We start from the raw sequence: 21,843 nt of genomic DNA on the forward strand, positions 1-21,843 counted from the left end.
AAACCCCAAACCATAGTGATTCAGGTGTATTAACATAAAAAACAAATATCTCCATATTCCCCAACACTAATTTGAGCTCTGTTATCTTTGGCCTCTACAGTGCCATCACATATTGAATGAACAGAGCAGAGATGTTTGCAGGGAAAGTGGCTGCTCAGGATTAACAGATTCATTTGGCCGTGCAAACTATAAAATAAATATTATGATGCTGCCACACAGTAAAAAGGCAAAAACTCTTTGTCACCTCCTATTGTTCCCCGTTTCCAGGAATGTAACATCCCTGATGTTGGCAGTGATTCAGACAAATACACAAATGATCTTGAACCTGATGCAGTCTACATCTCGTCTGTGCAGGATGAATTTATGAATAGCAGACACAGTAAACACATTCAAATCTAATCTGATGTGTTGCGTTGTCATGTTATGTGTCCTACTTCATTTCTGTTGGCTGTTCAGTCCCACTAAATGGAGATAAATCCTTCCAGTGCTGCTGCCAGGTGCCATTTTGACAGCTGTGCCCTCAGGATGTTTGGCTCTGATGTCTTATACTCTAGAGCACCATTGGTGCAAGTACTCCACTGTCACATACATAGCATCCTTTTTCATTCTGATGAGTTGAACTAATAGAGATATTAGAGTGGGGTGAGGTGTCATTTCCAAAACATTTTAGTATCAGGTGTTTGAGCATAACAATACATTTCTAAGAAAATCAGTGTTTGTCCAGGAATATATGGAATTGATTGAAAGGTATACATTAACCAGCTCTTAGGAAATCAGAGAGATTGATTTTGGACAGCTTGCTAGACAGCAGCCTTGACATGGTTGTCGTTATTTCCAAATTCTTGAAAAGCTTCATTTGATTTATATATTATAGATATATAGAGATTTATATATTTGTATATTGTTATGTGGACGAGTGAGGGGGTAGTTTTATACGGGGGTTGTTTTATTGTTTTTTATGTGTTTCTTCTTTTTTATCATTTATTAGCTCTTTTGCACTGCCAAGGACTGCACTTAATTTTGTTGTACCTGTTACAATGACAATAAAGATATTTTGATTCTGATTCTGATTGATTTATAATCTCCCGATCAACGGGTCAGTCCTTGGAGAGAACACTGACAAAGTGTTTGAATAAGAAGTACACTGCATCTCATTTGTGTATGACAGGCATGTTGAATGAAGGCCAAATCTGTTGGTGTTGACTGATTTGTCCATCCCGGTGTAACCTGAAAACAAAGCTGATTAAATAGTACAGCTCTTTTGTGTCAGAGCCACAAGAGCACAGTTAATGGCTTCTTAAACCTCAATCATACCATGCAGCTGGTCTCCCGCATAATCAAATCTGACAGTTTTAAGGTGTTGGAAAGGATGAAAAAAGCCACAAGCACCTCTGATGTCCTAAACTTAATCATGTTGACTGAGACAATGTGTGATGTTTTATTTCTTGAAACCTCACTATGACTTTTTTGTTTCTCTACTGTTCAAACTTTCGAGGAATTTACCACAGAGTACGGTAAGGTATTATTTGTGTCCACGGTGTAATCATATCAATGTCACTACTCCAAGTGTAATTTAAATCTGAAAGTCAAATTTCATCCAAAATTTCCAATGAGTAAGTGACTTTATCAGTAAATACTGTCCAATTACAGAGCTGGTTTTCTGTTTTCCACATAACAGCCACAGCACTCTTTAAAAAAAAGGGCCAAGAATAATATCAGAAATTGTTTTGCAGCATGTTTTTTCATCCTGTGTGACAGAATAAAGCCCTTTTCCCAAATATTATATATTTAACTTTGAAAATGTTTCTTTTCATTTTAAAATGCCAGACTTGTGCAAGACAAATGTCACCGCACTCCAAAACATAGATTATTGATTGTACATGACCAATCAAGTTTTGGTGGTTATGTGGATTTTATTTACACTTGACCACACTCCAAAAGCACTGTTGACTTTGTTGAAGTTAGAAGTTATTGAGTTCATCATGTCACTGAGTAAGTTTGTTTTTCATGTAATTTGAGAAAAAAACAACATATTCTTAGCTCTAGAGACAAACAGTACCAAAACATGCAGTGAGTCATCACCAGACATTAAGAGGACAAAGTCTAAGTTACTAAACCAAAATTCCACAGCAGTGAGTCAGCTGCTAGTGTGGGAAATTCAAAGAACCAAAAATTAACCCATAAAATGTTTTCTCTTTGTTTCAGAATTGATGAGCCATGCTGAAATAAAGAGAGTAAATACTTTAAAAAGCCCACTGAAACTGTACTGAACAGTACATTTAAAGGAAGAAAATGCTACTGTCATAGGTGTCATTTTTAAGTGTTGTGTACACATTCACTTTATTATACACACACACCCACGCACACACACACACACACACACACACACACACACACACACACACACACAAACAAAACAGAACGGAACAAATCATGATCAGGTCCAAAATATAAATATGACTTTATTTCACAATCCCAAAAGAGATCAGCCATCCATAAAAGGAATGCTAAATTTAGTCTCTTCTCAAGTCTAAACTGGATATACTTTCAGCAACGTACAGTAATTCAGTTTCAAAATAAGCAAGATCATCCATTGTCTAAACACCATTAACAGTACAGTAAAACAATATGGTTCACATACATATTTACACATTTTCTACTAATAAAAGTTTTTTTTTCAGATTTTTGAATGCTGGTGCTAGTTGTTAGTTCCTCGTTGATAAAAAAAAGAAAGACTTTCAATGTACTTGCTTAATGTGGACTGAAAATGTTACCCACAGTAAATTAAAAGACACACTTACAACTGTAACTTTGCTTTGTGATGTTCAAAAATGTTATTTCTAAATCAACTGATTTAAAACGGTTTACATTCATTACATTTTGTGATTTTCTCAACTGACCTTTTGAGAATTGTTGGAGAGTTTGGTTATCTGTGGAAGACTTTTGAACTCTGAATGGACAATAATTTTGCATTTTACTGGTACTTAAAAAACATCATGATCAGGGGTGAGATCCTGCAGCATCTCAGTCTGTTGTCAAGTCAGTTATCATCCGAAGCAATAATAAAACTACCTTTGTGTTCAAGTATATACAAGATCAGTGTGTGCTGAGTTTCCAAAGAGCACCATGCCATCACTGTTCAGTATAAAACCTGGTTGAGTCAATGAATGAATCTTGACATCTTGTCCTATTAGCACCAAAAGGAAGTTAAAGTGTAAAAATAACCAATACCTTTCTCAAAGAAAATGTTATGCCACCAGTGTTAGTGTGAATATCAGTAAATGTCTTTGTGCTGAAATTTCACTGGTGAGTTATTAAACTGAAGAGCTTCTCATTCGTGGGTAATAAAAAATAAAATCCTGATTCACAAGGAGTTGACAACAACCCCCTTATTCAGACCCTGTAAGAAAAGCTATCTGTAAACAAAGTCTTCACAAGGGTCAAGCACCCGAAATTGTCTTAGGCAAAAGTTTGAGTGGGATCCGATGACTGTTTATGAGTGGTTATCCAACAAAAGCAGAGAGGATGCAAGAGAAGAAATAGTTGGATGATTTAGCATTAACTAACACAGTTTTGTACTCAGAGTATGGACATAAAAACTGGCAATATTCAGTTGAGACATCTGACATGTGATTTCTGTGAAGAAAAGAGAGGTCTCATTAGCACCATTAAAATGTACAGTAAGTCAGAATTTGTGTAATCCTATTATCAAGTGTTTGTGCCCACTGAAGCACTTTTCATTTTTTCCAAAGGTGAACATAAAGTAAGTGCTAACAATGATGAAGGCTTTACTGTTGCAGCATTTTATGATTTCTCATTCTGATTCCTCATTATTCTAAGTTTTAGAGAGATACTTTCCTTAGATATGTATGCCATTTTCAATCAAAACAAAAATGCAGAAATACTGTGAAATAAAAACAAGGTTCATGCTAAACTGTTTAAGCCCCTTTCACACATGCAGTCTATCCCTGAAATATTCAGGAACATTTCCTGCATGGGGTTATACGTGTGAATGGGAGCAGAGACCGAAATTCTGGGAAATCTGTACCGTTAATTTCCCAACTTGAAAATGCTGGTACAGCTGTGGTGTGATTGAAAGCAGTAATATTGCAGGGACAGAAGCTTTCACATGGAGCGAGCAAACCAATGACCAGACTCCAATGATGACGCATTATTATTATATTACTTGTTAATGGTTGCCTTGCCAATGTTTTCGCTGTGTACTTGTACATCCGGCCTTGCCCCATCTTATTTACTCAATCGAGTTTTATGGAAGTTGGCAATCAAAAGTGTTGCATTACCGCCATCTGCTGGACAGCACCTTGCCCCATTTATTCCGGCATTGCCATTGCATGTGTACAAAGGCGCAAGACGGAAATGTTCCTGAATTTAGCTGCATGAGTAAATAGCGAAAATCACTTGCGGTGCCTGAAAGGTTATCCCAGTTTTACCGGGAACTATGTGTGAAAGAGGCTTTATATATCTCTATTTTTACATACATATTTAGGCCTATGGATTGGGACCCTTTTTCAAGTTAAGTTTAGGAAAATAAAAAAGTGCTTCCTAGTATGCCATACATATTCTGTGAATAAAAGACAAACCATCCAGACGTGGAGAAAACAAACAAAACAACAAACCAAAGAAGTACAATTCTTTCATTAACTGCCAGCAGACGTTAGAGGCAGCAGAAGGAAAAGCACAATGCTACATGTGACAATCTGTAGTAAATATATGCATGATATTAGTCTTATTTTCTACATTATGTAATGTATGCGTTTGCTTAACAAAAGGTGACAGTGAGAATGGCACCAATGTAAAAGCCAATAAGATTCATCTTGTGGAAAGAGCTGAAATAAAAAGCATAGTCCTACTGTACAACATAAATTCTGAGCGTCAACACATAATGCAGGTTATCATAGAAATCTTGCAGTAAACAGGCTTACACCAGGAATTAAATAGAAATCGTTATGATCAGAATAAATAATCACATCTTTTTTGTTCTTAATCATGTATATAAAACCAGTTTAACAACATCTTTAAAATGCTTCAAAGCACCATCTCTTTACAATAAAAACCAACACCGAAAACTCACAGTTAAAAAGCCAACAAACTTTGGTCTTCCTCATCACTTCGAAGGCAGAGACGAAGGAGGACAAAGTGAACGAAAAGATTAGAAAAGCACAATGAAAACGACGTAAAAATGAGAGTAGAAGTTTGAAGTTGACTGAGGTAAGGCAGAAGCACAGGGTGTAGGAGTTTTCTGTGTGTGTGTGTGTGCGTGCATGTGTGTGTGTGTAAAATATGTTGACTAAGTCCAGCGATTGTAGGGGCCCGTCACTTGGGTAAGAGCGTAAGGGGATACGGTGATGACACCATCCCTTGGAAGAGTCCATGCTTGACGTGTGGGAACATTCATCCTCCTCCTCATCTCTTCTGCCTCCTCCCCCGCCTCCTCCTCTCGCTCTGCACCTCCGGCTCCATTGCCATTCTTCCCCACCTCCTCCATCCTTAATCTCTCTGCCTCCTCCTCCCTGTCCCGTTCCCGCTTGGCCATTTTAGCATCCCACATAGCCATTCCGTGGCCTGGCTCATTCAGGGACTTGTGCTGGTAGAAGACCAGTGAGATGCGCGTGGGGTGGCTCCGGTCTGGCCTGAGGATAGGGGTGGTGGCGTGGAGCTCCCGCCGTGCGCACTCGATCAAGATGGAGCCATGTGATGGTGCCACGGCTACTCCGCCTATATCGTGGTCCAGGAAGTTGTGCTCGCTGTCTGACCACACCTCTTCCTGCTTAACTTCCTCTGGTTCAAGGGGGGTCGTTTGTGGGGGAAGGGGGAGAGATGAGAGCGGAGTGAGGCCATGGCCCCTGACCTCTGCGCCGACATCTCCTGCAGCCCTGTGGAGTCCATTGAGCCTGCTGAAGAGGCCCTCAGAGGTAGGTCTGGGGGAGAAGGAGGAGGGAGGAGGAGCACTTCCAGTGGGGGAAGGTCTCCGCAGAGGAGAGCAGTGCACCTCGTTGGGCTCAGTTTTAAAATAATGGGGGTAGTCATTAAGGGCATTATGTGGAGGTATATGTTCTAATGGGTTCCCAAATTGGTTTTTGGGAGCATTCTGGTCACCAGATGCAGGAGAATTACCATTAACAGCTTCACTCATTGTCTTGTAAGTGAGACCTAAACCATTCTGTCCAAACTGGAGGCCAGGCAGGCCGTGATGGTTGGGGGAGATGACCTCCCTCTGTGGGGTGACCCCTGTACCCGGAGTGGGATAGCTGCTGGTGCTCTGGCTGTAAGTGCTGGGTTGATTCCTCTCTGGTAGGTACCTTCCAACGCTGGCAGGTCTGGGTGGTAGTTTGTAAGAGCTGTAATAGGCCTGTGGGTCTGTTTCGAAAGTAGAATATACATATATATGATGAGCAAAAAAAAAAAGCTTTCCGACCTCAATTAATTTCTTATTGAAACACATGAACAGAGACTTGGATTTACAACCTTTGTTGGGGGTTTCACTTTTCACTTTCGCAGGAGTGAGAGGGGTCAGCCCGAGCTTCTTCTCCAGCCGGTCTGCTTGAGCTTTCAGACGAGCCTCTTGTCTTATCTTACGGGCTGATTTCACTGGCTCAGCCAGTAGACGCACCTGATAAATACAAAAAAGTAAATGATTTAAAGACAAATATTTGGTGAATATTTTTTTGCATTTACGTTTGAGCTTGAAAAGCAGAAACCTGACATCATAAAAAATAGCAAAAGTTGCTTTGCTGTCGCTCACCTCTCGGGGAAAGGAAGATAAAACTTGCAGAGCACCACTTTGCATCTTGGACCACTGTCCTTCAACACGACCAAACTCATCCCTGTTAGAGATCTTGTATAGTGGCAGAACGTGGAGCTGCTCATCTTCTGGTATGTTACGGACTGCACGGTTATCTTCCTTGGTTAAAGTGCAAACCTGCAAAAAAGGAAATTAAACAAAAGGCAAACTGTTTAACCAAACAGTGGGCCATATCCAATCAATACTTCAAGAGATTGAACCAAAACTAGAACCAATTACATTTGAAAGAGGTTGGGTAAGTGTTAAGTCATAAAATTAGGCAGCATAGTGTCACTCATAGCTTGCTTACTACAGTGCTGCCATTATTCATGTTTTGAGTGTCCTTGTGAGCGTGAGCACAGAAATCCACACAGGCTGTGACTCCTGAAAATGGACGTCCCTCTCTCCAGCCCAGTCGGCAATCTGCCCCTGAACTCTCATTTTCCACCTAGTAGGGATGAAAAGACATGAGAGGAGTTTGGTTTGTGGTGATGACAAAAAATGGATTCAGAAATTAACAGAAGAATGAAGCGAGGGACGGAGAGAGACAGGCAACAAAAACTGACAAATTCAATGATTCAATATACTGTGCTTCACAAAAGATAAAACAAATTAAGACAGATGCTAAATAAAAATAAGAAAAAAAGTATATGCAAATCAAGAAAAAAGATATTTAAAAATCAAACTACAAGAGAGAGAGACAACGAATGTTAAAGATAGAGTGAAATGCAGAGATCATAAACTGTGAGGAAGTCATCAATGTCAAATCTGAAGCAAGGGTGTGCAGTATAAGAAAAGCAACTTAAAATCAATTCTATGAATATTAGCCTAAGAGAGCCCCGGACTATGAGCAATAAGTATGACAGCTGTTTAATTTCTCATACCTGGTTTTGAAAGGCTTCAGGAGCCAGTCTCTTGTAGAGCGGTGCGATGTCAGAGGCAAGACTCTGAAGATTGCTCTCTACCTTCTCCTCCTTAAAGCGAGAGTCAGAATGAAGATTATTGATGATTAAGATTTGCAAAAAAACACTCTTTTTTGTAAGTCCTCCTACAGTTATGATTGTCATGTGTAACATCTGCCACTAGGAGGCAAATGTAGGGAGTAAAGTTAAAATGTAAAGAAGCCACAGTAATTATGCCATACAAACTACAGAGAAACCACACATTATAACAAGAATCTAGCACTCTGATTATTGACTAAATATTATCTCACATCTCTATAACAGAAGAAAATATAAGACATAGGACACATAGAGATTGATGATTTCCACTAGGATTTCTGGAAGATGACCACTCCCTCACCTCCTGCCGGTAGTCTCCAATCAGACGGAACTTGCGGGGCACTTTGCTACGGGCAAACTTACAGCCATTGAAGTACATACTCCAGGAGCAGCCAAAGGAAAATGAAGCTCCACAGGTGTCCGGGTCTAAACCCTGGCATGCGCACGTACGACTGTAGACACGGAGTGGAGGAAGGAAGATAAAGAAATGGACAAAGCTAATAAGAAGTAGCATCATTGCAAAAAAAAAGAAAAGACACACTCACTCTTCGTTGAGGGCGCAGCGGCGGCTGGTGGGGGAGCCGTATTTAAAGAGTGTATCTGTGAGCTCCTGGTAGAGATGGTCTGCCACCGGTCGATGGATTCCCTCCCACGCCAGGATGAGGATGACCAACACGGCAGAGTCACAGTGGTGCCCTGGCCTCTGGCGGACCAAACACAGCAGCTTTTCCTCTTCGCTACTGCGCCGGATCACCTGTCAGATGATGGTGCGCACACACAGAACACTCTAACCCACTGATATCACAAAATTATGGATCCGACTGGGGTTATGGTTAAAGTGTTGTGATGAGCCAACAAAACTACAATGTTGGATGTAGGGCAATTGTTTAAAATGGTTATGTTAAGGTACTTAATGTCTAAGTTTAGGGATGAAGTTATGTTTAACTTATAGCTAAAGAGGACTGGAATTAGGTAAGGGTTGAAGTTAGGATTAGAGTCTGAGACAGACTTCAGGCTCTGCCCCTACATACACTATAGTGGAATCCACATGAGGAATGCATTAAGCATTAAGTGAGCAGACATATTCAAGACATCAAGGAATACTAACATGGACACAAACACCAGCCACATACCCATTTAGCTATTGGACAGCCCTGGGAGCTCTTTCCTTCCTTCCCAGTGTAAACAACAACTTCCAACCTTACTGCATTTCCTTTGGCACCATACCTGTGACACACAAACACACGTAAGAGCAACTTTTATCAGAAATGTGTATTATACACCACAGCACTCATATCACTTACAACACATATTCGGTAACATGCAGTACTACTCAAGCCTGAGGGCGACTGACAAGACACAAATCCTCCGGCATTGATAAATATTAAATGAACACTTGTGCTCACACATGCAACCAATAAAATACAGACTGCAGTAATCAGTTCAACACTGAAGTACAGCAACAAGTGCATATACACACAGAAAAATGTACTTGTTTATATTCCCAACAGTTGTAATTACAACAAATACTGAATTCCTTAGATTAAAAGATTAACTTGTTATTGAAAAAGTCACTGACTGCATACTTCTTTTTTCAGTTAAGTGTGGCTATAAGATGGACTGTCAACCTACAGTTGTTTTAAACTGACTGTCATCTTGGTTTATGGGCCCCCAGTCTCAGCTCTGGGGGTGTTTCCTGTTTCAACATGCTATGTGTGTGTTGTGTGTACATGTGTGTAGCTGAGACAGAGGGTGCACACGTGTTGCGCTAGCTCAGCAAAGCTTCATTTTAATGACAGACTCTTTGACTGTAACCTCGCCCCATTCCACCAAGCCTGTGGTTGGCTAGCGAAAACAGAGAGGTATTATCAGTCGGTCTACCTGTTCTCCATCAGCTCCCTCACTGCAGCAACACTAGGTCCTGCCCCAAGGTGAGTATAGTAAGGGCCTTCCTCCTTTTCAATGATTTGGTCTGTGAAAAAAAAAGTCAACATCTGTTGGATATCGCAGCAACTTTACTTATTGTAGAATTGTCCTTAAAATTGCCCAATGGAACATCATTTCAGAGGTTATTTTCATAACTAGAAAGCCACAGGTTTGATTGACCTGATGTTTCTGGAAGAGGGGCTGCAATGTACAGAGTAATGGGTCAAGAAAGCAACCCAAAGGCTGTTCCAAATATAGCAGAGAAATGCATCCTGTGTGTGTCATGTGTGTGTGTTTGTGTTTGTGTGTGTGTGTGTGTGTGTGTGTGTGCGCGTGTGTGTGTTTGTGTGTGTGCATCAGAGAGAGACAGCTAAAAATAGAAAATAAGAGTTTGTTTGAGGTCAAAGAACTGTAATATTACTCGAAAGCAAATTTTTAGGTGAGATTTAGTCACAGAGTAATAACGAATCTGATACCAAGGTCGGAAATACAGACTTTACTTATTTTACAAAAATCTTAAGCAGCCAACTCACCCATGCATTGACAAGAAGGAAGATCAGACAGTTTTTTGGAAGGTGTATTGAGCAGGTTCTTGGTGGGGGTGTCCAGAAAACTCATAGGAGACTCCAGAAAGCTGTTGACGCTGTTCTTGGATGGAGTAGACTCCGCAGAGTGGCCCAGATCTGTATCAGCAGACGTGGACAGGACAGTGACGGGTCCAGACCTCTCCAGCTTGTAATAGCCCTGCTGACTTGGTGGAGGGGACTGCCGAGCCCCTGAGAAACCATTAGCCATTCCACTGTACCCAGTGTTGTGGCTGAGGAAAGCAGTATTGGCTGGGCTGGGGTTAGGATCAGCACCGTGCTGCGCTACCTGAGTAAACAAACGCCTTTCACACTCCTGCCCCGGTCCTGCAATATGACCATTACATGGATTGTGGTGGTGGAGTGGACCATTTGAAAGGGACCACGGCTGGTTCTCTTGACCAAGAGTGTGGTTGATCCTTGTGAGAGTGCTGTAGTTCTGAGTCTGCGGCCCTAAGAGGGCTGTATTGTTTGCGTTACTGTGATGGATAAGTTGCCTCTCTACCTCCTGAGCTTCAGCTAAGTATCTCTTCAGGTCAATTTGAGCCTGAGGCAGAAACAGGTTTCTCTTGTGGGAAAGACCTGATTTCCCCTGTGGAAGAGTCTTCTGGCCTCTGCTCTTGTTGGGTGTCTCACCGTTTGGCATGCGTTTTGAGAGGGGGGTCCTGCGGTTGATTCCCTCTTGTAGCCCATCACTTTTCTTCTTCCTGGGCTTGGAAGGTGTAGCTTTTGTTTTCTTCGTGAGGGTCTTTTTCTGACTGGGTGGTAGCTGTGAGTTGAAGTTGTATTTGATGGCTGACACAGGCATTCCTTTTGGAGGACTGTTCTCTGACTGCAGGTTGTGTCGGGACTGGATGATGAAGGCCAGGTCAGCGAGCTGAGCTGCCACCTCCTCCTCATCTCTGTTTCTCATTTTAACAACCCTCTCTCTGTCCTCCCCAAACAGCCGCTCATGATCTTTACTGAATTTTATGTCACTGGGAACTTTATAGCTGCATTCTGACTTGATGACATGAGAGCCATAGCCCTGCTCTACCCTGCTGCAGGGTCTTCTATCACTGTCTGAGCTGGCCTCTAAGAGGTCCTGCAGAGACAGCTTTGTGTTGGAGCTTGGCCCCTGGGAGCACTGGATGACATTCCCTTGTCTGGCCACAGGAGGGCGTATAACTGATGTCTGGTGAAGTGGTGAGCTGATGACCGAGACTTTATTATAGCGGATAGCTGCTGTGGGTTTGGCTTCTTGTAGGGGTGTATTTGTATTGGAGGTTGTTAGTGGGGCAGCCGCAGAAATGGGATGTTCACACTTACTTTCAGTTTTACTGGACCCTGGGGTTCTTTGAGGTATAGCTGCCAGTTGAGTCAAGGCCTCAATAGCAATAGCCTGATCAAAACTAAGATTTCTCCTCTCTGCCAAAGACTGCACGCTTGGTAGCAAGTCATTTGGAGGAGGTTCATTTTTGATAGTCTGGGGAGTCTTTTGCAGGTTAACAGGAGTGCTTTTCTGACACAAGTCACTCTTCAAGTCCTCTGGCTCTTTTTTGACAAAGTGCAAATCTGGTGGTTCAGTTTTGATGGAGCGAAGAATGGAAGAACGTGAGGTGAACAGTTTCTCCTCCAGTCCCTTCCTCTCTGTAACAGACAGACACACCACAGCTGCCAGCGTGGACAGCGAGTCTTCGCAGACCTCATCCTCATCACTCAGCTGTGTGGTGGCCTGTTCAGTGATCCACACCCACGGCTCCTCCAGTTTGATCTTCTTTAGTGGAACTGACGTGTCATCTGGAGGAGTCTTGGGTCCATTCTCAGAGCAGTCTTTAGGGATGGCAGCTATTATAGTCCTTTGAGACTCTGATACCATCATAGTCCTTTGATATGCAGACTTTGGATCAGAGTGCGACCCGGTAGTCATTTTAGCACCGTTGGGTTTTGTCAGGTTCTCAGCAGAACCATTCTGAAAAGTCAGAGAAGAGCATACGTGTTGGTGAAGTGCAATGCTGGTCAGCTCCAGCTCGGACTCTCTTTTAATAAGTGCCGGCCGTCCGCCTTGGTCCGAGGCCAGATTGTGGGTGAACAAGTGGGTAACGGGGGGCGCTTGTGTATGAGGTATGTGGCCTTCCTCCCCCTCATCCTCCTCTGCTGCCATGTGGGTATCATCCATCTGTGCCTTGACTTTGCCATTTACCGACCCACTTTCTGTAACCACCTGAGATGGAGAGACAGAGGGAAAGAAACAAGGAGAGAGAGGTGACTCAACAAGCTCTGGCAGTATACAGTGATTCAGCTTGTTCTAAACAGTCACGGCACACAGCACAACAGATTGCCTCCCAGCATGGCATGAGCATCTGTTGCAGCCACTATCAAGGCTGTGGAAAATATTATGGCATGTGAAAACAAAGAATATGCTCTCTATAAATCTTGCAGAAACGGATCTCTAAACAAAGCTCTTAAAAAGTTAAACTGCGTTAGTTCACGGCTGAGGCTTCAATCAGGACTACATTCCTCCCTGAGATGTGGAGTGTTGAGAGCCACAGACCCCCAGGTAGCCGAGAGCCAACAAGTAAACATTTGGAGTCCAAACGGATCATGATTGCGTCACTACCGGTGGGTCACTGAGGGCATGTAGACAACGTGCACATACTGGTTGTGTTTGTACTCAGTTTTGTGGGTGTGTTCCTGAGCATGCATGTGTGCGTGTGCAAGCACATGTGATTATTCATGCAGCTGCCCTGCCATCCAGACCCAATGGAGTTTCAGCGCTGCTTGACCCCTCAGCTAACTGCCAGCAGAGCTATAACCATCCAAAGGTCCACAGTATTGATATATTTATTAGTTCCAGCCATGCTGATTACACACTATCACACTGTCTACTCTGCACACTAAATACAGACAATCATAAGCAACAGAAAATGAGAGTAAAGTAAAGTAAAGCCCCTCTGATATACTAAATATAGCCAATATACAGTCTCTCTGTATGTAAGTAAAAGTGTTCTTTATTCTTCATCGTCTTGAGTGAGCATATGATCAACTGAAGTCATGTCAAGCTGCTTCTTATTTTAGGATTTAACCCTGCATCTCATTCAGAGCTAAAGCCTTCAGCAGTGGAAGTCTGAATAAAAATGTTGCAGCGTGACAAAGATAAAAAACACTGCATCATGTGCCAAGACTCAGCTGACAAAAAGATTTCAAACTCGTGTGCAGGAGCTGGAGGATATGTGTACTGTAAATGTGTGTGTCTCTATGTGTGTGAGAGAAAGAGAGAGACATCCCACTTTCCCTTTAAGGAAGGAACACAACTGCAGGGGATCTGGAGATATGTACTTTATCACTGTTTATCTGGTATAAAAACCAATTAAACTCGACCACCGCCACTGTTTTTATGCACTTTACAGCAGCATGTGCACCCCAAACTGATATATCAAAAGTCAGCAGCATCAGCACTTCAATATAAACCAGATTCCTATGAACCCACAGACTAAACACAAAACACTTGAGTTCATCAGTTACATGTGTTCAATTTTATTCTCTCTATTTCCATCAAAGTAAAGTTTATTTATGTAGCACTTTTCATAGACATTAGTCACAAAAAATTCAAATAAATAGAATGTGATTTTACAATATAGAGTATTAAAAAACTGAAACAAAGGACAAAAATAAGTAGATCATCTTTGAGTGAGGTAGGTATAAAAGCAATTACAGTCCAACAGACACAATATGAACAACTGTAAGTTCTCCTCTCTGCTTTTCTCAAAATAATCTCAAAGCCAGACTGCTGCTGAAAATCAATCAAAAACTTGTGTTGGGTTTGGTCCGCATTAAAAAGTACAGAGACATCCTGGACTTGATGAGATGAAAACAGTGGGTTTGAGTTTGGTACAAAGCAGCTAGTAGAGTAAAAACATGACATCGCACATGTGAAGGCTGCTGAGCAGAAGCACAAACTGTCATTCTTGATGAAAAAGGCTTTGAAAGGTGGGGGCGTGAAACAGAACCCCACTTTGTGAACCACTGCTCTATTGCACTCATAACATTATTGTGTTTAATTATAATTTGCTAGTGCTTATATTACTATGTATTACATTATTATTATTAGAATAAACATTCAATCACATGTATGTTTAACTGTGATCATTTATGAACAGAGAGATTTCCAACCCATCTGCCAAGTTTGGGGTCTGTAGCTGTTTAAGTTTCTGAGACTCAGATTTTTTTAAAGCACAAGAATAATCATACATTACAGTTTTTGTCTCTACCTCTTCTGTCTGACTGTCTTACTGATGGTTGAGATTATTGAAAAATGTTTCTCATATTTAACTCAATTGTAGCTGTGCTGGAAATATTTCAACTGCACTTTGTTTACGTTAATGGCAGGTTATCTGCAGGAATACATTACCAAATGCTGTATATTAAACTCTGTTAAGGTGTTTTGTGATGTTTTTCCTTTAAGTAGATGTTGTTTGAATATGCAAGAAGAGAACAAGTGGACATAAAATGTTGAGACCAGACATGTTTAACATGGTGGAGCCAATTCATGACCATATCGTTTAACTGATGTGGTTTTCCCTGATCCTTTTCTGATCCATCACGCTTTCTCTCCAGTCCACTGCACTCTCCACAGCAGTTGGGACGGTGCCATTAGAAACGCTGCTGATGCAACAGATAGTTGGAGCAAAGACTGAGGCAATACTGAAGCTGCCAATGCAACAGGGTGAGATACTCGCTCCACACATCATGTGGATATGGGTGACCGCCACATTCAAATAGGAGAGTGAGGAAGAGAGTGAAAAAAGATTGGGAAACGAGAGAGAGGGGGAGAGAGAGAGAGAGAGAGAGGGTTAAAAGGCGGTGTGTCTGTCACAATAAACTGCTTTGAATGACAAAGCGACGCTGGCTGGCTTCCAGCACTGCACCAGTCACACACGTGTCTCTGTGCGTGTGTATGCGTGTGGCTGATTGTTCATCCATTTGTGCATCCGAGTGTTCATGATCCAAAGCTGACATCAAAGTACAAGCACTGTTTTTAATTATGTTACATTTACCCTTGTGATAACAAAAAAGCTTAATGCAGGATATAAATGCGGAGTCATGTGCTCTCATTTAGTCACTGGGTCTCTGGAGAGAGCTGGGTCTGTGATGAGTTAGGGCTATGTCTTTGTGCTATGTCTGTTGTGACTGCCTTGGGGCGCCCAAAGTCACTCACACGGTACTGTACTGCTTTAAGTGCAAACACAGTCTTTTTTCTGATACACACATGTACCCAACTTCTCCTAATGACTGTTGGAAGCTAGATCAACAAAACATTCACTGGAGTATCTAAGGGTGAGTGCTTGATAAACAAACACACGTTCAGAGACCTATCCTGGCAACAGAAGTGTGACCGTCGCTTGAATCCTAACAATCCTCTGTCTCCGGAGAGAGACGGGTCTCTGAGGAGGTTCGGAGTTTGTAGCCGATCTTGATTCAACACACAAACACACTCGCATGTACATATAAACAAGTACACATCACACACACACACCTGAATTCAAACACATGGGCTGAACTACTCTGACAGAAAAGAGCATGCTACACTTTCCTGAAATGAATTCTGCATTACTTTCATCTGTGTTGAGCTAGTTCACTTTGTGGCTGTGCAGAAATCACACGTTGTTGGGGGGGGTCTAATGCTCTTACAACGAAATGCTGAAAAAAGCACGCTTCCTTCCTGGCTTAGAGTATAAGCAGTGGTTTATGTGTGTTTCTCCGAGCATGTGAGAATTTCCCTCATTCATAGAGTTGAGCGTTTCCTGTCTCAACATCACGAGTCAACACACTGCTTAAAAAGCAAAAAAATGGTGACAAAAGAAACTTGAAAGAACTGGCTCACAGCAGATCAGCAGGAATCTCAGCCTAATCAACTATAAAATTACACAGATTAAGACTGCATCAGTAACAGGAGGACCTTTTCTACAAACCGCACAATAATAATACCATTACTACTGCAGCCAAACGAGTAAAGCCTGCCAAATTACAAGTTACGACCCACGGCTTACAAGCACTCCACTTCTCTGCTGAGCACCGTCAGGAAACAGCAGGTGCAGAAATATGGCTGTTCAAAACACTGCAAGAAAGAAAAAAGGGGAAGCAAAGGGGCTCTTTATAAAACTACAGCGGCTAAAAAAGACATACGATGGGGGCAAAAAGAAGAGGGGTGTCTGTTACCGTGGAAACTGACCTCTTTGTTGCTGACTTTGTTGTCACATCCTTTAAACCCACCTGGAAAAGACAAGCCAAACACTCAAACACAGAAGCCCGGGTCCTCAGTGCTTCAGCAGAAACAATAACATCAGCTTCCAAATAAAGCGCTCCAATCAGCTAAATCCAGGATGGCAGAGAGAGAGAGAACGGAGGATAACCTCTAGGTGTGCTCCACTGTAGCTGACCCATCTGCAGTGAGACAATAGACCCCAGGGCAAACACTCTGGCTGCGTTTACCTTGTCTGTCCTTGGAGGAAGCCCCTCCAGTTTAGGCAGCATATCCCTAAAAGGTATTGGTGGCCATCTTGCTTTGCCTCCTTCAGCCTCAAAAGAAACGCTGGCTACAGTAGCCGCGCGCAGGGCAAGCTCCTGGGTGTCATGACTAGGGCGACTGTGAGCCTCTGTAGCAAAACGCTGCTACAGCAGACGCGCACACACTCGCTGCACACACACTGACGTATAGACACACACACATATGGGATGCCTTTCGCAGGAGCAGACAGATTCTCATCAGCCAATGGCGTGAGGACCTTAGCAGCTTGTAAATTATCTTCCATGCCTAGACTCTCCTAAACAAAGGATCCCCTATGTGGGCTTTTTACTCCAGCCCTACCACATGGATTGGAGGCAAGCTGTGGAACGGACACCGCACACATGCTGGATCTGGATTACAGGAAAACAACTGAAATATTAACCCCTGAAACAGCACACCAACACTCCTACTGGGACTGGTGTGTTAGACTGAATCAATAGTGCTGTAATGATTAGTCCGTTAAGCAATTAGAAAATAAGAAAAATCAAATCTTCAGCCAGAACAAATTGATTAACAGCTTCAACCTCATATCAAGCAAAAAAAAAAAAAAAAAAAAAAAAAAGCAAGAAAAAGCAAAATATTATATCAATGTAAATGACACATTTTTGGGTTTAGGCAGTAAGTTGGAAAAAACAAGCAATTTAAAGATGTCAGCTTGGCTCTGGGAAAGTGTGAAATATATTTTTCTATAGTCTCACAATTTATAGACAAAACAATACATCAATTAATCAAAACGTGTAACTACTTATAATTGTACTTAAATTTATAGCTGAAGTGTGATCGGTTTGACTCTTCAAGCCAACAGAGAAAAGCTGGGCTATGAAAATAAACAATGCTCATAAGCAAAATACTTCTTCTCTTAAAGGCACAGTGTGCAAGATTAAGTGGCATCTAGTGAAAAAGACTAGATAGAAATTATATATAATATTCATAAATATGTTTTAGTTAGTGTTTAATCACCTGAAAATATGAATCATTTTGTTTTCGTTAGCTTAGAATGAACCCTTTGCATTGTAGCCCTCCATGTGTCTACAGTAGCCCAGAATGGACAAACCAAACATTGGCTCTAGAGAAGGACTTTTGTGTTTTTCACAAGTTTTGTGGCGGATTGAAAGGGAGCGTCTGAGGGAAGGGGTATTCATTTGCAACCTCGACACTAGATGCCACTAAATCCTACACATGGTACCTTTAAGCAGAAACCAACATCACTGTGACAGTGACACTGGTGACTACTCAGCTATAAGCATGAGTGTGTGTTTACATTTGAAACTACACTCCTACAGATTTAAGACATGATTTATTACGTTATAATGAGGTGCTGTTGTGTGTCCAATCACTCACAGTGTGTAGCCTGTGATGTCATGCTATACTCTTTAAACAGTTACAGCATGATTTTCTGCAGCACCTCTGATCACCTCATCTAGAAATATTGGGAAGTTTGTGTTGCGAGCGAGGAAGAGGATGTTCACAGCATCCATACTGTCATTCCTCTCTCTGTCTCTACTGTTATTCCTCTCATCTCTTTCATCCACTCCCATAGCACTATTTCTTTCTTTCTTTCTAAACGATTCCCTGAGGAAAAGCTGTGGTTGGAGAATAAACAAGGAGTCAGAGAGCAAAAGACAAAGAGAGAAAAATGTTATGAGAGAGTAAAGTACCCCCCCTCCTCTTTTTTTTTTTTTTAAGGCAACCATGTGGCCAAGACGCCGAGGTCACACGAGGACAACATGAAGGCAGCTTGAGCCAGTGCCTGTCTGTTACACTCAACTCACCAACCTCAGCCGTGTGTTTGATTTTGGAGGCAGGGAGCGTGCATATTAATCCAGACACAACAATAAAAACTATGTAAGTGTAGTCTTACGCATGCGATAAACATCAGGATGACACAAATGTTCCAGCACATCATATGGTGGAAGTTCCAGTCATTATTGGAGGATCAAGCTGTAAGCCATGTCAAAACCTCAAAAGGTATTCATAAGCAAGTTACAATCCAATAGGCCTGAATTAAAGCCAATAAGGCACATGATCAAATGCGGGATAAGGGATAAGAGCCGTTCAGAGAAAGCCAACAAATCTTACCCAGTTCATTTATAAATACTGACATTTTCACTCAATATTAAGATTTAACTACTATGTTTTACTGCAAATATAATAAAGATGTACGCTGTTAGTCTCATGGTGGCCACACAGTTGTTTATCACACTACAGAGTTCAACAGTCGGTTAGTCAGTTAGATGCTTAAGACTTATCATGGTCAAACTCCTGCACGGTGTGGCTTTCAGTGTAGGTAGTCTTGTTATAACATTTCCAAAACCAGTGGTTTGGGTAAACGCCAGACTACAAACCAGACTTTATGGATGGATTTTTGTTATGGTGGTGACTGCTGAGTGCAATTGTTTTCTTCCATTCATTTGATTTGTTTTGTAAAATGAATGATTTATTGTATATCTGTGACTGCGCAATCAGCATAAAAATGACTAATATTCAGCATAAGTCATTTTCCCCCTGACAGCAATAATCACAACTTTCCTAACACACGCTTTAAAAACAAACGCAGATGTAGACTAAACACTTGAAATACACACATGCATGTGTGCGGTGTGCTGAAGCAAACTTCATTTCCACAAAACAATATTTCTCCACACACTGTCAGAAACAGAAAGCCACATTACAACAACATGTACTCTGCTATTTAATCACAACGCGGATTACTGACTCCAGATTTAGAGTCCATGTTGCCTACTCATGTGTGCATGGTAGATTTTCAGTGTTTGATCCCAAGATGAACAAAATAAACTTGTATGAACACCTGCAATATCAGTGTGTGTACAGTTCCATTGCCATTTAGATCTGCTCAAATATTTCACTCCCATAAATAAACAATCATGTCCTGACCTGCAGGATGCACTGCATTCAACTTATATTACATTACATTTTATTAATATTATATTGTAAAAGGAGCAGAGCAGTTATCTTAACTGATTGATGTTTCGAAAGGGTTTTAAACACTTTGATTAGGTGTTAAACAAAAGGTTCTCACTATTAATATGAATGTGTAGTTGTAAAAGCAAACTGTATTATAAATTATGATAGAAACCTAAATTGATTTATTGCAGTTGGTGCCACACACACACACAAGAAAACCGATGGTCATATTCATTGTGGCAGTTATAGTTGAGCTCTGCTCTGAATGGGAGCTGTCATAGGTAGTCTGACAGGTTTGACAATCATGTCAAAGTCTACATACTAAACTGTTAAACAGGTTACACCAAGTCAAACAATAACACAAGCTTGTGATACAACTAACAGCTGCTTCCATGTAATTACCAACTGCCATGTGCTGCTGAAGATGAAGATGTTACATACTGTACAGTGTTTAATTTAATAGTACAGGCTTTCTAAAACTATATAATTCAATGATGACATTTAATCACATATAAATAGAAACTGCATCATCACTTCCTGTTGATATGGTGTGTGTGTGAAGAAAAGTAAACAAACAATTTGCAGTTTTCCTCTGACTGTTTTAAAGAAACAGCTGATCTGATTCTCTGGTATCAAAACAATAATTAAAATGCTGAAAATCTATTATATCATTCCACCATGGTAAACTTTATTCCTCAATACTTGTGAAATTTGTCAACACACACAGTTTTTAAAACATTACAGAGTATGCCTAATATAATTTAGTGCATCGGCTGTACTGTGCGTCTCAGCCTTTGAGCCATTCCTCCTCCTGCAGTCATTCCATTTCCTCATCCAAAAATACCCCACAACTACCAACATTATTCCACCGCACCCTTAATTTTCAGCTCTTTAAGTGTCCCGCATGTTTTTTTCCCCCTTTAACAAGCTGCCCAGCTCTCATTAGGAGCAAGCAGTCTGGACATTAATCACCCTAAACTACAGTACATGAGCATGCAAGCGAGGTAAAGAAAGTCGTTCCGTGGCACAGTCGTAAACTGTCTCCGACACATCTGGAGGCTGACCCACTGGAGACCGGCCCAGTGATGGAGCTGTGCCAAATGCGAATGTTGCCAATAGTTGTCATTAATGCTATTACTGCTGACTCTAATGTAAACTTGTCTCTCATTTGCATGGAAAAGCTGCAGGTCTTTGGAGAAGTGGAGCAGTTTGAGAGTTTCCCTTCTTCTTTCTCCTCTCTTTAAAGTTGTTGCTCTGTAGCTGCAGTTATAATGTTAAGTGAAAGGTGGTGAGCACAGTGCAAGAGTCAGAAGAGGAAACAGCAGGTTGGACTATTCATGGAAGAGATGTGTTGGAAGTGCTCAAGTGAGTGATGACAACCATGGGGGAAAAAGGTGACTCCATGCTTGGATCTGTCCCCATGCAACTCATCTAGTCCACGCAAGCACACCGTCTCACACACTCCCACAGGTCAGGTCAATGCCCAAAGGACTGACACACAAATGTATGAGACTAATATGTCAAAACTCATATTAGCATTTGGGTCCTGCAAAGCCAGATCAAGGAAGTATGAAAACTGGTTTTCCTTCAAGGGAACCTTGAAAACCATAAAGTCTGTGTAACCCGAGAAAAAGCAGCAGTATGGCTCATATTCAGCAGCCCCGAGAGACCAATCACACATCACACTACTAACTTTTCCAAAAGAATATGTGGACACTTTAACTTCTATTAAAGGATTACTTTGACATTTTGGGAAATCTGCTTATTCGTTCTCTGGTGGAGAGCTTGATGAGGATTGATACCAGCAGTTGATTAGCTTAGCATAGCAAAAAGACTGAAAATAGGGGAAAAGCTATCCTTGCTCTGTCCATATGGGTTGGACTAATTCTTGGCCAGGACAAGTAACTTCCTGGTTGCCTGGCAACTGCTCAGAGCCAAGAAAAAGTCTGGTCCAAAAAAGTAGTGAATTATTTTAACACTTACATTTTTGTATGAATTAGACAAACAAGTTATAAAGTGTACAGTAGTGAGTTTTACATGCGCTGAGAGGCAGATCCG

General features: G+C 41.5%; 1 protein-coding gene across 2 annotated transcripts in view; it reads right to left on the reverse strand.

Moving 5' to 3' along the window:
* Window positions 1-2,437: 2,437 nt before the first annotated feature.
* Window positions 2,438-21,843, reverse strand: part of tet1 (tet methylcytosine dioxygenase 1) — a 34,246-nt gene continuing 14,840 nt past the window's right edge. For both annotated transcript variants that reach the window (XM_062431066.1, XM_062431067.1), the window contains exons 3-12: window positions 10,263-12,516; window positions 9,685-9,775; window positions 8,937-9,030; window positions 8,349-8,557; window positions 8,105-8,255; window positions 7,687-7,776; window positions 7,113-7,250; window positions 6,764-6,940; window positions 6,487-6,631; window positions 2,438-6,378 (exon numbers count right to left, since the gene is read on the reverse strand). In XM_062431066.1, coding sequence (XP_062287050.1) covers window positions 5,309-6,378; window positions 6,487-6,631; window positions 6,764-6,940; window positions 7,113-7,250; window positions 7,687-7,776; window positions 8,105-8,255; window positions 8,349-8,557; window positions 8,937-9,030; window positions 9,685-9,775; window positions 10,263-12,516 — 4,419 coding nt within the window. In that variant the 3' untranslated portion in view covers window positions 2,438-5,308. The remainder of the gene's footprint in view (window positions 6,379-6,486; window positions 6,632-6,763; window positions 6,941-7,112; window positions 7,251-7,686; window positions 7,777-8,104; window positions 8,256-8,348; window positions 8,558-8,936; window positions 9,031-9,684; window positions 9,776-10,262; window positions 12,517-21,843) is intronic.

This window comes from Scomber scombrus, chromosome 12 (genome assembly GCF_963691925.1).
Source record: "Scomber scombrus chromosome 12, fScoSco1.1, whole genome shotgun sequence".
NCBI classification, from domain to species: Eukaryota; Metazoa; Chordata; class Actinopteri; order Scombriformes; family Scombridae; genus Scomber; species Scomber scombrus.